Below are 12224 nucleotides of genomic sequence, written 5' to 3'. Positions count from 1 at the left end.
TCCCACCCCACTGAGTCCACACCCAGCCCCACATCTCCCCCACGGCGTGGGGTGCGAAGCAGCCGGCGCCCGCGCAGGGACCCGCAGCGGGACGCGGTGCCGGAGGCCGGGAGCGGGTCCAGCTGCCCCCCCCGGGGCCCAGCTTGGCGGGGGCCCAGCAGCTCGGCGTGCGCAGCCCCCGCGGCCCCGGCCCCGTTCACACGACCTCTCCCACCCCGAGCATCGTCCCAGCGCGCCGGGACGGGCCAACGGCCGCGGCCACGCCGGGCTCGGGGGGAGGAGAACGGAGCCGAGCTGGGAACGGATGGAGGCGAAGTCCCGTGATGGGGCACGGAGACAGGGCCGCCTCCGCCACCGCGGACATGAGCTGTCCCCGGTCATGTTCCCCAGCAATGGGGGCACCGGCGTGGGGCGTTATGGCGTGGGGCACCGCGCGCCGGTGAGGTTTGCCACGCGCTGTCATGAGTCACAACGCACTGGTGTGGGTCGCGACGGACCAGCGTGGGTCACGATGCCATGGTGTGGGTTGCGATAGCCTGGTGAGGGTCACTGCGTGCCGGCGTGAGTCATGCACAGCGGCGTGGGTCACAGCACAGCGGTGTGGGTCACGACACAGGGGTGTGGGTCGCGACACAGCAGCGTGGGTCACAGCACAGCGGTGTGGGTCACGACACAGCGGTGTGGGTCACGACACAGGGGTGTGGGTCACGACACAGCGGTGTGGGTCACAGCACAGCGGTGTGGGTCACGACACAGCAGTGTGGGTCACGACACAGCAGCGTGGGGCGCGACAGCCTGCGGTGGGTCGCACCCCCCCGGGTATGTGTCACCCTCACCCCGGGGTGGGCAGCACAACCCTATACGAGACCCCCACGAATCCCCACCCCACCACACTCCATCCTGGTTCGACGTCCTCAGGGCCGGCGGCCGCGGAGGTTTCTCTTTGGGCTGTTTCGGGGTTTTTATGATTATTGTTGTTTATCCCTCCCCGCCACCGCGTTCCCGCTCCGCCGGCCGCCACGGGCCCTGGCTCCTGTCCCCAGCGGTCCCCTGGGATGGGGGCGGGGACGCTCCCCACCACTCCGGGCCCCCCACATCCCCCCCCTTGACAAAAACTGACATTTTTTTCTTATTACAAAATATCTTTTATTGTTAAAAGGCCGCGGCGGCGCCTCGGGTTGGGGGGGGGGGGGGGGGCGCAGCCGGGAGGCCACCGGGCTTGGGGACCGGCGTCGTGGCGTGTGACATGTCCCCCCCCCACACCCCCCAGGGAAATCCGGCAGCGCGAGCGGGCAGCGAGACCCCCGCCGAAGCCCCCCAGACCCCCGGGAGCGGAGCCAGGCCGAGGAGGAGGAGGAAGAGGAGGAGGAGGAGGAGGCGGGGGTGGCCAGAGCCCCTCACCAGGGCGTCGGGGCGCGGCGGCGGCAGAGGAGGCGGCGGAAGGCGGCGCGGAAGTCCTGGTTGAAGGCGGTGTAGATGACGGGGTTGAGGGAGCTGTTGCAGTACCCGATCCAGAAGAAGAACTGGAAGACGCCGTCGGGGACCTTGCAGCGGCGGGGACAGAGCGCGCCAGGCTGTAGAGGAAGAAGAAGGGGAACCAGCAGAGGATGAAGACGCCGACCACCACGGCCAAGACGAAGGTGAAGCGTTTCTCCCGGTTGACCTGAGTCTTCCTCCTCCACGGGGTCAGCGGCCGGCGCCCGACGCGCCAACACCACCCGCCCCGTCCCCAGTGGCCAAGGTGTCCTTGGGGCGGCCCCGGGCGATGGCGTCGGCGCGGGGGACGCCGGGGGCTCCTCGGGGCTCAGCAGCGAGGTCCTGTCCGCCGGCGGGCGCGGGGCTTCGGCGCCGGGCTGGACGGGGACGCTCGGCGGTGACAGCGCGCGGCGGGCGCGGCGCCTGGCGATCAGGTAGATGCGCAGGTAGACGAGGACCATGATGGCGCACGGCGCGAAGAAGGAGCCGACGCTGGAGGAGAGGACGTACCAGGCCTCCTCGTTGAGCTTGCACTGCGGCCGCCCGCCCGCCGCCGCCGCCTTCTTCTCCCCCTTGTAGACCAGCGGCGGGAGGGAGATGGCGGCGGCGATGGTCCAGACGATGAGGATGCCGCACATTGATGCGCCGCGGCGTCCGCTTGGCGTTGTAGGCGACGGCGCGGCTGACCGCCCAGTAGCGGTCCAGGCTGATGGCGCAGAGGTGGACGATGGAGGAGGTGCAGAAGAGGACGTCCAGCGCCAGGTAGACCTCGCACCACGTCCTCTCGAAGTACCAGTAGCCCAGGAGCTCGTTGGCCAGCGAGAAGGGGATGATGAGGGTGGCCACCAAGATGTCGGCGGCCGCCAGCGACACCAGGAAGAGGTTCTGGGGCGCCCGCAGCGCGCGGCTGCTCAGCACCGCCAGGATCACCAGCGCGTTGCCGGCGACGGTGAAGAGCACCAGGAAGGCGATGGCGGCGGCGATGGCGGCAGCGGCTTGCGCCGAGTAACCGCCCGCGGGGGTCTCCATGGCGGGGTCCGGCCGCCGGCGCTCAGCGGTGACCCGGGGACGGGGCTTGTGGGGGCACGGGGGACGCCGGGGTGTCTCGCCATGCTGCCTGCGGCTCCCCTGCCTGCACCCCTGCCTGTGGTCCCTGCTGCTGCCTGCACCCCTGCCTGCACCCCTGCCCCTGCCTGTATCCCCCTGCCTGCGGTCCCTGCCACTGCCTGCACCCTCCCTGCGGTCCCTACTGCTGCCTGCACCCCTGCCCCTGCCTGTATCCCCCTGCCTGCAGTCCCTACTGCTGCCTGCACCCCTGCCCTCACCCTGCCTGCACCCCTGCCCGTACCCCCTGCCTGCGGTCCCTGCCACTGCCTGCACCCTGCCTGGGGTCCCTGCTGCTGCTGCACCCCTGCCCCTGCCTGTATCCCCCTGCCTGTGGTCCTAAGTGCTGCCTGCACCTCTGCCTGCTGCTCCCCTGCCTGCTCCCCTGCCTTCTCCCTGCCTGCGGTCCTTAGTGCTACCTGCACCCTGCCTGCACCCTCACCCTGCCTGCACCCCTGCCCGTACCCCCCTGCCTGCGGTCCCTACTGCTGCCACACCCCTGCCTGCTACTCCCCTGCCGTCCCTGCTGCTGCCTGTACCCTGCCTGCACCCTCACCCTGCCTGCACCCCCCTGCCTGCAGTCCCTGCTGCTGCCTGCACCCCTGCCCTGCCTGCACCCCCCTGCTGTGGTCCTAAGTGCTGCCTGCACCCCCGCCCTCACCCTGCCTGCACCCCTGCCCTGCCGCTGCCGGCACCCCTACGCTGCGCTGCCTGTACCCTGCCCGCACCCTGCCCGTACCCGCACCCGCTGCCGGTCCCGGTCCCGCCGCCCCCGGGCTCTGCGCTGGCGGCGCCGCCCCCGCGGGGTTTTAAAGCGGGTTGGGGGGGGGGGGGGGGGCTGAGCCCCCGCCCCGGGGCGGAACCGGGCGGAACCGGGGGGGGCACGGGGCCGGGCTCAGCATCAGGATCCGCTCCGACCCCCCCGGCACCCACATCCCCTCCCGGTACCCCATCTCCGGCACCCACACATCTCCCCCCGGTACCCCCCCCCAGCACCCACACATCTCCCCCCAGTACCCCCCCTCCTCAACACCCACGCCCCATCCCGGGCACCCCCTCATCCCCGGTACCCCCATCCCATCCCCGGCACCCACAAATCCCCGGTACCCCCCATCTCCCCCCGGTAACCCCCCCAGCGCCCACACCCCATCCAGGCACCCCCGACTCCCGGTACCCCCCTGTGCCCCCCACCCCCGGCACCCCCCCTCACCGGCATCACCAACCCCAGCACCCCCATCTCCCCTCGGTACCGCCCCCCAGCACCCCCCCTGTAGCCCCCATCTGGCCCCCTCACCCCAGGGACCCGCGGCCCGCTCCCCCCTCCCCTCACCCCCCAAGGCGCTCTCCTGCCCCCCCCCCCCCCCAAATTCAGAATCAGGAGACAAACCCCCCCTGCTCCTTTTTACCTTTTTTTCCCATTTATTGGGTGTTTTTTCCAGCCGGGGAAAGCCTTCCCCACCCCCACCAGGAAGGCGATCGCCCCTTGGGGGGGAGAAACCCCCCCCCGGCAGCTGTGGGGGCCCTCCGAGCCCCCCAGCTCCTCGCCTTTCCGCCCCCCTCCACATTTTTGGGCGTTTTTCCCCTCTTTCGAGGGCTGAAGGTGCTTTGGGAGCGTTTCCCATCGCTGCTCCCGGCTCGGCCCCGCCTGGCCTGAGAGGGGAAACTGAGGCACGGAGGGCTGCAGGAGGAGGGCACGGGGGTCCCCCCCTTTCTTCCACACCCCCAAAAAAAATCCTCTATTACACCCAGAAAAGCATTTCTCCCTCCTTCTAACACCCGATGGGTGCAGCAACACCCCGGGGAGTTCAGGGGGGTCCCCAAACCGCGGGGTCAAGGTGCCCCCAGCCGCTCCTCGGCGCCCAAAAACCACCCCTTGGCACCCAAAAACAGCTCCTCAGTGCCTAAAAACTGCCCCTCGGTGCCCAAAACCACTCCCCTGTGCCCAAAAACTGCCCCTCAGCACCTAAAAACCACCCCTTGGCACCCAAACACTGCCCCCTGGCACCCAAACACTGCCCCTTGGCACCCAAAAACAGCTCCTTGGCGCCCAAAACCACCCCTCCGTGCCCAAAAACTGCTCCTCAGCACCTAAAAACCATCCCTTGGCACCCAAAAACTGCCCCTCGGCACCCAAAAACCGCTCCTTGTGCCCAAAAACCACCCCTCCATGCCAAAAACCGCTCCTCGGCGCCTACAAACCCCCCCTTGGTGAAGACCCCGCGGCGCCGAGCAACGCCGACCCCGCCGCCGGGACGAGGCGGCAAACCGCCCTTTTTGGGGGGGTTAGGGTAAAAATCCACGCTCCCCAGGCTCCCCCGGCCTGCTCGCAGACCCCCCCTCACTGCGCTTCAGGGCAGCGGCCCCCTCCCACCGCCCCGACCCCCCAGGGCCCTTCCCGGCCCCCCGCGCGGAGGCGAGGGCGAGCTGGGGGTCCCCGCGACGCGTCTCCCCCCGCCTCAGACCGGCCGGGGGTCTCCGTCCGGCTCGCAGACGGCCGTGAAGGCGATCTCCTCGCCGCTGACGGCGGGAGGGGACGGCGGCCGCGGGCCGGGGCTGACGTAGGCCTGCAGGGATTTCAGGAGCCGCTTCGGTTTCTTCCTGGCGGATAACTCCAGCTCTGCGGAGAGGGAAACGCGTGAGGACGCCGCGAGGGCGGCTTTCCGAGCCGTGGTTGATTTCTGGCAGGGTTGAGGCAACGCAAAGCTCCGCGCCGAAACCCTCAGCCCGAGCTCCCCCCCGGGGAGGGAATCGAGGGCTGGAAGCGGAGCCCGACCCCGGCAGCTGGGCCCCGTTTCGAGAGGGAGCCATTAGCTCCGCTGACATCGCTCTCCTCCGGAGCAAATAACCCCAACGGTTCATTTAGCGAAAAGCACCGCCGTCAGCGGCCCGCCTCGCAAACAGGGCTTGCGCAACCGCGCGGCGCGGGGAGCGAGCGTCGTCCCCGGCGCCCTCCGAACACGGCCGGGCGCGTCCGCGGGCGCTCACCGTCCAGACTTCGAGACGCAAAGCGGGCGGAGCGGGGGGAAAAACCACCCCGTCGGGCGCTCAGATCGTTAAACACCGGGGGAAACCCGGGCGCTGGGCCGGAGCGATGAACGCGTGGGGATTCTGGGGGTCGCGAATGCGGCGGGGTCCTCCGCCGGGCTGCGGGTGAGGAGGGGGCGGCGCGGGGCAGACGTACCCTTCAGGAGGCAGCCCGCGTCGGCGAGGGTCTTGTGCTGCCGTTTCCAGACGCGGTAGAGCTGCAGGAAGGCCGCGGCGTACAGGTCGTTCAGCACGGCGATGACCTGCTGCCTGCGGTTGCACTCCCTGCGAACGGGCGGCGAGGGGCTCAGCGCCCGGCTGCGGACCCCCCGGCCGCCGCCCGAGACCCCCGGCGCTCGCCTGGAGAGACGCTCGTCCCGCAGGGCCCGCAGGACGATGCGGGTGATGTTCACCGACATGAGGCAGAAGGGGAAATTCTGCAAGAGAAGGAGCGTTTCTTGGCGGCCCCGCTGGGAAAAGCCTCTCCCGGGACGCGGAGGGGGCGCGGGCGACACCTCCAGCCCCGTCGCGCCGCGTCCGCACGGCCCCGGACCCAGACCCGGCTGCGGATCCAGGCTCAGACGGGAGCTGCGGGTCAAGCCGAGCTCGGATCCCGGCTTAAACCCAGCCACTCGCAGGATGAACCCACCAGGGTTAGGGGGACGGGCTGCGCTCGCTCCCGTTTTCGCGCCGCGCCGCTCTGCGCCCGCTTCTCGGGCCCTTTTCACCTGCCCAGGCCCAGCTCCGAGCCAGCATCCCGGGAGCGAATCTCTGAGCTCCACCGGGACGCTAAAAATCTGTCCCGGACTAAGTCCAAGAGCTGGAGCTCGGCTCCACGCCGCGGTTGGGCTCCTCCGCTCTTTGGGGAGCGCCTTCCTCCCCTCCCCAGCTGCTCAGCGCAAAAATCATCGAGCCCTTACTCCGAGGAGCAGGTTTTTGCGCTTCCCTCGCCCCGAGCGATTCGATCGGCCGACGCCGCTGCGGGGAGCGAGCGCGGAGGAGGGACGGACGTGCCTGGGTTTCGTGCTGGGACAGCGCGAAGATCTCCCGAGCCAGCGGCAGGGTCCGAGCGTCCAGGACGAAGTGGAGGATCTGCATCAAGCCCAGCATCCCCGTCCCTCGGAGGTCGGTCCCGGGATCCGCACCTGCGAGGGGAGGGGACACACACAGCCTGGTGTCACTCTCTGGTCACCTCCCCCCTCCCCAGTGCTGTCCCTACCCCGCTGCCGTGTTGCCAGAGCGGAGGAATCCCAGCGATTCCCTTCAGGAATCACAAGCTCTTGGGGAGCTTCCCAAACCGGAGCCGAAGGGCACGGGAGCCTCTGTCCACGAGCCCCCGCTCGCCCACCCTGGGAACGGGCAGCTCCCAGCCCTCCCCAGCCCCGGGCACATCTGGCTGGCAAGCAGAATCCAGCATCCCAGCATGGCAGGGGCTGGAAGGGCCCTCTGGGGGTCCCCAGCCCAACCCCCTGCCCAAGCAGGGTCACCCAGAGCAGGGGGCACAGCACCGCGGCCAGGCGGGGCTGGAATATCTCCAGAGAAGGAGACTCCACAGCCTCCCTGGGCAGCCTGGGCCAGGGCTCCGTCACCCTCAGAGGGAAGAAGTTCTTCCTCGGGTTCAGCTGGAGCTTCCTCTGCTCCAGTTTGTGCCCGCTGCCCCTTGTCCTGTCGCTGGGCACCACTGGAAAGAGTCTGGCCCCGTCCTCCTGACCCCCACCCTGCAGATATTTAGAGGCATTTCTAAGGTCCCCTCTCAGCCTTCTCTTCTCCAGGCTGAACAAGCCCAGCTCCCTCAGCCTCTCCTCGTAGCAGAGATGCTCCAGTCCCTCCTCATCCTCGCAGCCCTGCGCTGGACTCTCTCCAGTAGCTCCTCATCTTTCTTGACCTGGGGAGCCCAGCACTGGACCCAGCACTGCAGATGGGGCCTCCCCAGGGCAGAGCAGAGGGGAAGGAGAACCTCCCTCGCCCTGCTGCCCACTCACACTCCTCTTGATGCACCCCAGGATCCCATCAGTCTTCTTGGCACCCAGGGCACGCTGCTGGCTCATGGTCACCCTGTTGTCCCCCAGCACTCCCAGTCCCTCTCCGCAGAGCTGCTCTCCAGCAGGTCACCCCAGCCTGTCCTGGTGCCTGGGGTTGTTCCTCCCCAGGTGCAGGACCCTACATTTGGCTTTGTTGAACCTCATCAGGTTCCTCTCTGCCCAACTTTCCAGCCTTTCCCTCCCGACGAGGCTCCCCGGCTCCCCCCAAACCCGGCCTATTTCCCTCGCCCGGAGGCTCCCGCCGGGCCGCGCGTGACGCCTTTCATCGCGCCGTTCCCCTCACCGAGGCCGGGCGGAGAGCGACCCGCGACACGACCTTAGCGACAGAGCCCTGACCCGCGCCTCGCTAGGAAACCAGCTCTCCGGAGACGGCTCATTAGCCGCAGAGATCGCTCGCTAATGATGAGCATTAATGACCCGGGTAACGGCTTACGCCAACTACTTCTGACGCCCACGCCAGCTGGACACGGTGATCCGACGGGTCTTTTCCGACCTCAACGGAACGGCAGCCGGGACGGCGGCTGCGTGCAGGGAGAGGGAATGAGCAGCAAACCCCCCGCGCTGCCTCCGGATCCCGGCTCCGGAGCGGGGGAAGGGCAGCGGCGCGCTCTCTCCCAGCAGAGGTTTGCGTCTCTCCGACCGCCCTACCTTGAAAGCCGAGCTCTTCCAGTGCGCCCCGTAGCGCGGGCAGCCCAGCCTGGAGCGGGTCAGCTGCTTGTAAATGGTCTGCAGGATTCTCATGTGCACCCTCTCGTTATCATCCAGACCGCCTGGCGGAGAGAAAACACTCCTTGGAGTCTAGAAAACACTACTTGGTGCCCAAAAACCGCCCCTCGGCACCCAAAAACCGCCCCTCCATGCTCAAAAACTGCTCCTCAGCGCCCATAAACCGCCCCTTGGTGCCCAAAAACCATGCCTTTGTGCCTAAAAACCACTCCTCAGCACCTAAAAATTGCTCCTCGGTGCCCAAAAACCGCTCCTCAGCGCCCAAAAACCGCACCTTGGTGCCCAAAAATCACTCCTCAGTGCCTAAAAACCGCCCTTTGACACCCAAAAAATGCCCCTTGGCACCCAAAAACCGCCCCTCTGTGCCCAAAAACTGCTCCTTGGCACTTAAAAACAGCTCCTCAGTGTCTAAAAACTGCCCCTCTGTGCCCAAAAACCACTCCTCAGCACCTAAAAATTGCTCCTTGGTGTCCAAAAACCACTCCTCAGCACCTAAAAACCGCCTCTTGGCACCCAAAAACTGCCCTTCTGTGCCCAAAAACTGCTCTTTGGCACCCAAAAACTGCCCCTCCGTGCCCAAAAACACCCCTTCATGCCCATAACCACTCCTTTGTGCCCAAAAACCGCTCCTCTGTGCCCAAAAACCACTTCTCAGCACCTAAAAACCATCCATTGGCACCCAAAAACCGCCCCTCCGTGCCCAAAAATTGCTCCTTGGCACATAAAAACAGCTCCTCAGCACCTAAAAACTGCCCCTTGGCACCCAAAAACTGCTCCTTGGTGCCCAAAAACTGCCCCTCCATGCCCAAAAACACCCCTTCATGCCCAAAACCGCTCCTCTGTGCCCAAAAACCGCTCCTCTGTGCCCAAAAACCACTTCTCAGCACCTAAAAACCATCCCTTGGCACCCAAAAACCGCCCCTCCGTGCCCAAAAATTGCTCCTTGGCACATAAAAACAGCTCCTCAGCACCTAAAAACCGCCCCTTGGCACCCAAAAACTGCTCCTTGGTGCCCAAAAACTGCCCCTCCGTGCCCAAAAACACCCCTTCATGCCCAAAACCGCTCCTCTGTGCCCAAAAACCACGCCTTGGCGCCCAAAACACCCGCCCTTGGCGCCCAAAAACAGCTCCTCGGTGCCCAAAAACTGCTCCTCGGCACCTAAAAACTGCCTCTCTGTGCCCAAAAACCGTTCCTTGGCGCCTACAAACAGCTCCTCAGTGCCTAAACCCCCCCCCTTGGTGCCCAAAACACCGCTCCTCCGCACCCAAAACACCGCCTGGGGAACCGGGCCCAGCCGCAGACCCCAGGCGTGGAGTTTGCGTGTGCTCGGCACGCGTGCCCCGCCACAAGCCACGCGACCGGAGGGATCCCCGTCTCGTTCAGTCACGGAACGAGGAGTGGGAAGGAGCCGCGGAGCACGGCAAGGGGCCAAGAGAGCCAGCGTTCCCCCCCAGAAGTGAGCACGTCGCAGCTGGGGAGCAAAGGAGCCGGCGCAGGCGTCCCTCGGGGCACGCCGAGCCCCCCGGTCGCTCCCGCCGCAGGCGGAGGGAACACTCACACTGCGCCATGGCCAGCGCCAGCTCCCGCTCTCCCCGCAGCTGCGCCCGGAGCCGGGGAGGGCCGAAGAGGGAGCGAACCAGAGCGGCCAGGCCCTGCCCGCGCGCCGTCGCCTCGACCTTCTTCTGCGGAAGGAGAAAACACGCCAAGAAACGATCGGGGCCGGTCCCTCGGGGAGTCGGGCGGGAGGGAAACCCGCGGGCGAGCCGGGAGGGATCCCACGGAGAGCGGAGCCGAGGGAAGGGGAAGAGGGGAGCTCCGCGCTGCTCCCGCCGCGCTCCCCGCTCCTACTTACTAAAGGTACCCCCCGAGAGAGAGGGCGAGAGCGCGGGGCCCTGCCCGTACCCGGCACTCGGAGAGGTCGGCCGTCTGGAAGTACTGCAGCGCTTCGTTGAAGGAGATGGGGGCTGTGCCACCGGCCCCCCCCAGCCCTGCGGAGAGGCAGGGGACGGCGGTAATCCCCACCCCGGCGCCAGCCCTGCCCTCCGCGTCGAAGCGAGCTCCCGCCTCACACCACAGCGGCTGTTGCGGCGCGGGGAGCTCGCTCCCGGCTTCCGGCGGGGCAGGAGGGTGAAGATTCGGGGAGCTGGAGGAGGGCAGCGGCTCTCCTGCCCCCTCCAGACCCCTTTCCCCAGCTCTCTCCCATCCCCAGATAACACCCCCCACCCCCTCCCGCCCCCGGGGTCCTAGGACCCCTCCCCTCCCCAGGCCTTTTCCCTCCAGCTCCGTAACGACTCCCCTGACCCCGCCGTACCTGACTGGATCTCTTCCACAGCCTCCCATTCCTCCTGGGCTCGCTGCAGCTCCTCGTCGATCTCTGCCGAAGGAAAGGCAGACGGAGGTTGGAGGCGGCTGGCAGACCTGGGGGGGCAGCCGCTCCCTGCCCCCAGCGCTGCGCCGGGCACCTCGGGGCAGGAGCTCCCCTCCTCTGGGGAAAAACCTCCCCCAGAGCCCCCCTGCGAGATGCTGCGAGGTTTCTGCCCAGCAAATCTGGGACAGAACCAGGTGAGGGCTTTGCCAAGCCGGAGAGGTTCACCCGCCAGCGCAGCGCCGGGTTCCTGGGGCTCCCCTCGAGCTCCCCAGGCGTTTCCCCCCCCCCCCCCCGAGCCACGGGACACCGAGAGGGAGCGAGACCACAGCTTACCGGTGCCCGCCGGCTGCCCTGCTCCCTGGGCGAGCGCCTGCAGGAGCCCGCTCTGCCTCAGCGCCGAGATCTGAGCGGGGGACAGAGCGAGACGCAGCCGTCACCTGCCGCGACAGGACCCCCCCCCACCCCGCTGCTCCCCGGGGAGGCGACCCCAGACCCCCGAGCCGCCGGCGGGGAGGGCACGAGCGCAGCTCGGACCCCTCCGGGCGCGTTTCTGCCCCGTTATCAGCTCAGCTACCGGGAAGATCATTTCTGGTACCCCCAAGATGCTTTTTGGTACCCCCAAAGGTCATTTTAGCGGGGTGCAGACGGCGAGGTAAGGCGGTGGCAGGGGGACGGAGCTGCCTGGGCCGAGGGGGGCCGGGGGTCGGCCCGGGGTGGGGGTGGGGGGGCACAGCGAGGGGCAGGGCCCGGGCCTGACACGCACGGGGAGGGACTTGCCGGGCGGGGGGAACCGCTGCCGCTCCTCGGGCCGCTCCTCGCCCCCGGCGCCTCCGCTCATGCCCTGCGGGGAACAACGGCGGCCTCCCCGCCTGGGCGGGAGCCGCGGCGGAGCCTCAGCCCGCGAGGCCGGGTGGCCCGGGGGGGGGGGGGACAGCCCTCACAGGCCTCAGGCCGCCCTCACAGGCCTCGAGCCTCCCCGCGGCCTGCTCCCCCCCACCCCCCCGCAGGCCCCGCGGAGCCGCGGCCCCGGTTCCCGGTCGCCGACCATCACCCGCAAGCCCCTACCGAGCGGCCCTGCCCTTTGACCCCTCGCCCTTTGACCCCGCGCCCACCGGAAGGGCGGCGAGGCCTCGCGGCCCGCCCGCCCGCTGGCCCCGCTCCGCCGCCGCGCAGTGCGCAGGCGCCGCCGCGCTGCACGACGGGAGCTGTAGTCCGGCGCTGCTAGCACGGGGGGGTCAGGAACTACAACTCCCGGCAGGCATCGCGCGGTGCGGCCTACGGCGGCGCGGGAGGGTCAGTGCGCGGGGGGCGCGGCCGGGGGCGGGGACCGGCTCCCAGCTCCCAGTGCCTGGTACCAGTTCCCAGTGCCCAGTGCCAGCTCCCAGTGCCCAGTTCCGGCTCGCAGTACCCAACAACAGCTCCCAGCGCCCACCATCAACTCCCAGTGCTCCGTCCCAGCTCCCAGTGCCAGCTCCTAGCTCCC

General features: G+C 68.3%; 2 protein-coding genes across 2 annotated transcripts; both read right to left on the bottom strand.

The window, feature by feature from the left end:
* Positions 1-1290: 1290 nt before the first annotated feature.
* On the bottom strand, positions 1291-2688 carry ADRA2B (adrenoceptor alpha 2B). The gene is given in 4 exon segments (XM_075444618.1): positions 1291-1573; positions 1576-1687; positions 1689-2111; positions 2113-2688. Coding segments are annotated over 4 exon segments (1104 nt in total). The 5' UTR covers positions 2506-2688; the 3' UTR covers positions 1291-1397.
* Positions 2689-3983: 1295 nt separating this feature from the next.
* Positions 3984-11890, bottom strand: ELMOD3 (ELMO domain containing 3). Its single transcript, XM_075444750.1, is given in 12 exon segments — positions 3984-5197; positions 5762-5889; positions 5965-6041; positions 6619-6749; positions 8295-8312; positions 8315-8416; positions 9932-10055; positions 10276-10361; positions 10685-10747; positions 11075-11144; positions 11505-11610; positions 11807-11890. Coding segments are annotated over 11 exon segments (1035 nt in total). The 5' UTR covers positions 11580-11610; positions 11807-11890; the 3' UTR covers positions 3984-5036.
* Between the last annotated feature and the right edge of the window lie 334 nt (positions 11891-12224).

Source organism: Opisthocomus hoazin, chromosome 28 (genome assembly GCF_030867145.1).
Source record: "Opisthocomus hoazin isolate bOpiHoa1 chromosome 28, bOpiHoa1.hap1, whole genome shotgun sequence".
Lineage (NCBI taxonomy): Eukaryota > Metazoa > Chordata > Aves > Opisthocomiformes > Opisthocomidae > Opisthocomus > Opisthocomus hoazin.
This window is presented reverse-complemented; position numbering and strand designations above follow the sequence as displayed.